General features: G+C 40.3%; 1 protein-coding gene across 1 annotated transcript in view; it reads right to left on the bottom strand.

The window, feature by feature from the left end:
* Window positions 1-276: 276 nt before the first annotated feature.
* Window positions 277-1,532, bottom strand: part of LOC114007225 (uncharacterized) — a 12,400-nt gene continuing 11,144 nt past the window's right edge. Inside the window, exon 4 of the mRNA XM_027770549.1 lies at window positions 277-519. Coding sequence (XP_027626350.1) covers window positions 277-519 — 243 coding nt within the window. The remainder of the gene's footprint in view (window positions 520-1,532) is intronic.

Below are 1,532 nucleotides of genomic sequence, written 5' to 3'. Positions count from 1 at the left end.
ACCAGTGTGGGGGAACAATATCAGATGAATTTGTGATCTTTAGCCACCATCTAATTCTCACTATGAAGACTGCACAAAACCAGAAAGGCAGTATTCAGGGGTAGAAAAGCGTGCAGCAGTAAAAACAGAAGAGAAATGAGAGAGCTAGAAGGACAGCCTTTCCAGACTCCGGCCCGCGTGGCTTTCTTTTAGAACTGTCACTCCTTCCTGTCATGACTTCAGCAGAACACTCTCTAGCCTTGTATTAAATTCCACCATGGCTTAAGCGAACTCCAGTTAATTTGTTACTTCCTTCCAATCTAATACACGGCCCACTTCCTGGGTTTGGTCCACGGTGAGTTTGTATACTACAAGGAACCAAAGTTTCAGCGCCGCCGTGGCTTGGCTGCTGGCACAAAAATGTAGTGCTGAGTCTCCAGGTGCAGACGACTGGATCTCCAAGCTGCAGGGGGAGTTTTGGGGACATTCAGCTAAGAAATGTTCCTTGACCATCTCTATTTGATCAAGAATTTGTTCGTTCTAAAGGTAAATCAAAAACTTAAACTCTTTATTCAGGTTCTGCTGATACCAGTAAACAAAAGTGTGTCCTTTTTTGCGGGATGCAACCTGTATTTGCTTTCTGTCCTTTCTATTTGATCAGATGTCCTGGAGACTGGGTAACTTTGGCATCAAAGAAGCCTGTTACAGAAGGAAACAGAAGCTATAGACAAAGCCCTAGAGGGACTCTGACCAAGGAAAAGGTTGGGATCCTGGGGCTTGGCAAGCTCAGGACAAGATATTCCTTTTGTTATCAAGACTCATGTCCTCCCAAGAGACAAAGGACTGCACAGTAGAGGAGCCTCGTGCCCCTGTTCATATTGAAGTAGCAAAAGGATGAGGTTTTTTCATTTTCTGTCAGCAACCTTCTTATGACATCATCCTTTTGTAGACCCACAGTCATCCTGTTAACTACTTCACATTACCAGGCAAAAGCACTTAATGCTTACTTTATCCTAACTCAGTGAATGTAACTAATTTATATTTTATTTATTTTAAATGTTATATATTGGGACCAGACGATGATGTAATGGTTACTTTGCTGGACTCTCACGTGATTGACCTTGGTTTGAGTCCTGCATCTGGCGGCTTGAAACTCACACTGAGTGCATGTGCATATGGGCCCAAAATCCCGAGAGGAGAATGGAGGAGAAGGGATTGAGGTGTGGTCATCCCCCCTGGGGGTTTCTCACTTTCTGTCTCTCTGACAAGCACATTCACCCTATAGCAAAAACTTTCTAAAAAAAGTTATATATTTTCCTACTAATATAAATAACACATTCACATTTTAGAAAGTTAGAAAATAACAAAATAAAAATTACACTCCTGCCAGACAAAGATTATCATTGTTAATACTGTAGTGGTAGCTGGTTGGATTTTTCTCTATATATATAAATGTGCAGTTATATACACATACACAGACTTTTTGATTTAAAACATTTTAAAATGCTGTTTTATAATCTTTTAAAATATATATATATACACATACACACACA

This window comes from Tupaia chinensis, unplaced genomic scaffold (assembly GCF_000334495.1).
Source record: "Tupaia chinensis unplaced genomic scaffold, TupChi_1.0 Scaffold000140_1, whole genome shotgun sequence".
In the NCBI taxonomy this organism is placed as follows: Eukaryota; Metazoa; Chordata; class Mammalia; order Scandentia; family Tupaiidae; genus Tupaia; species Tupaia belangeri.
Note: the sequence above shows the minus strand (reverse complement) of the source record. Positions and strands in the feature narration are given on the sequence as shown.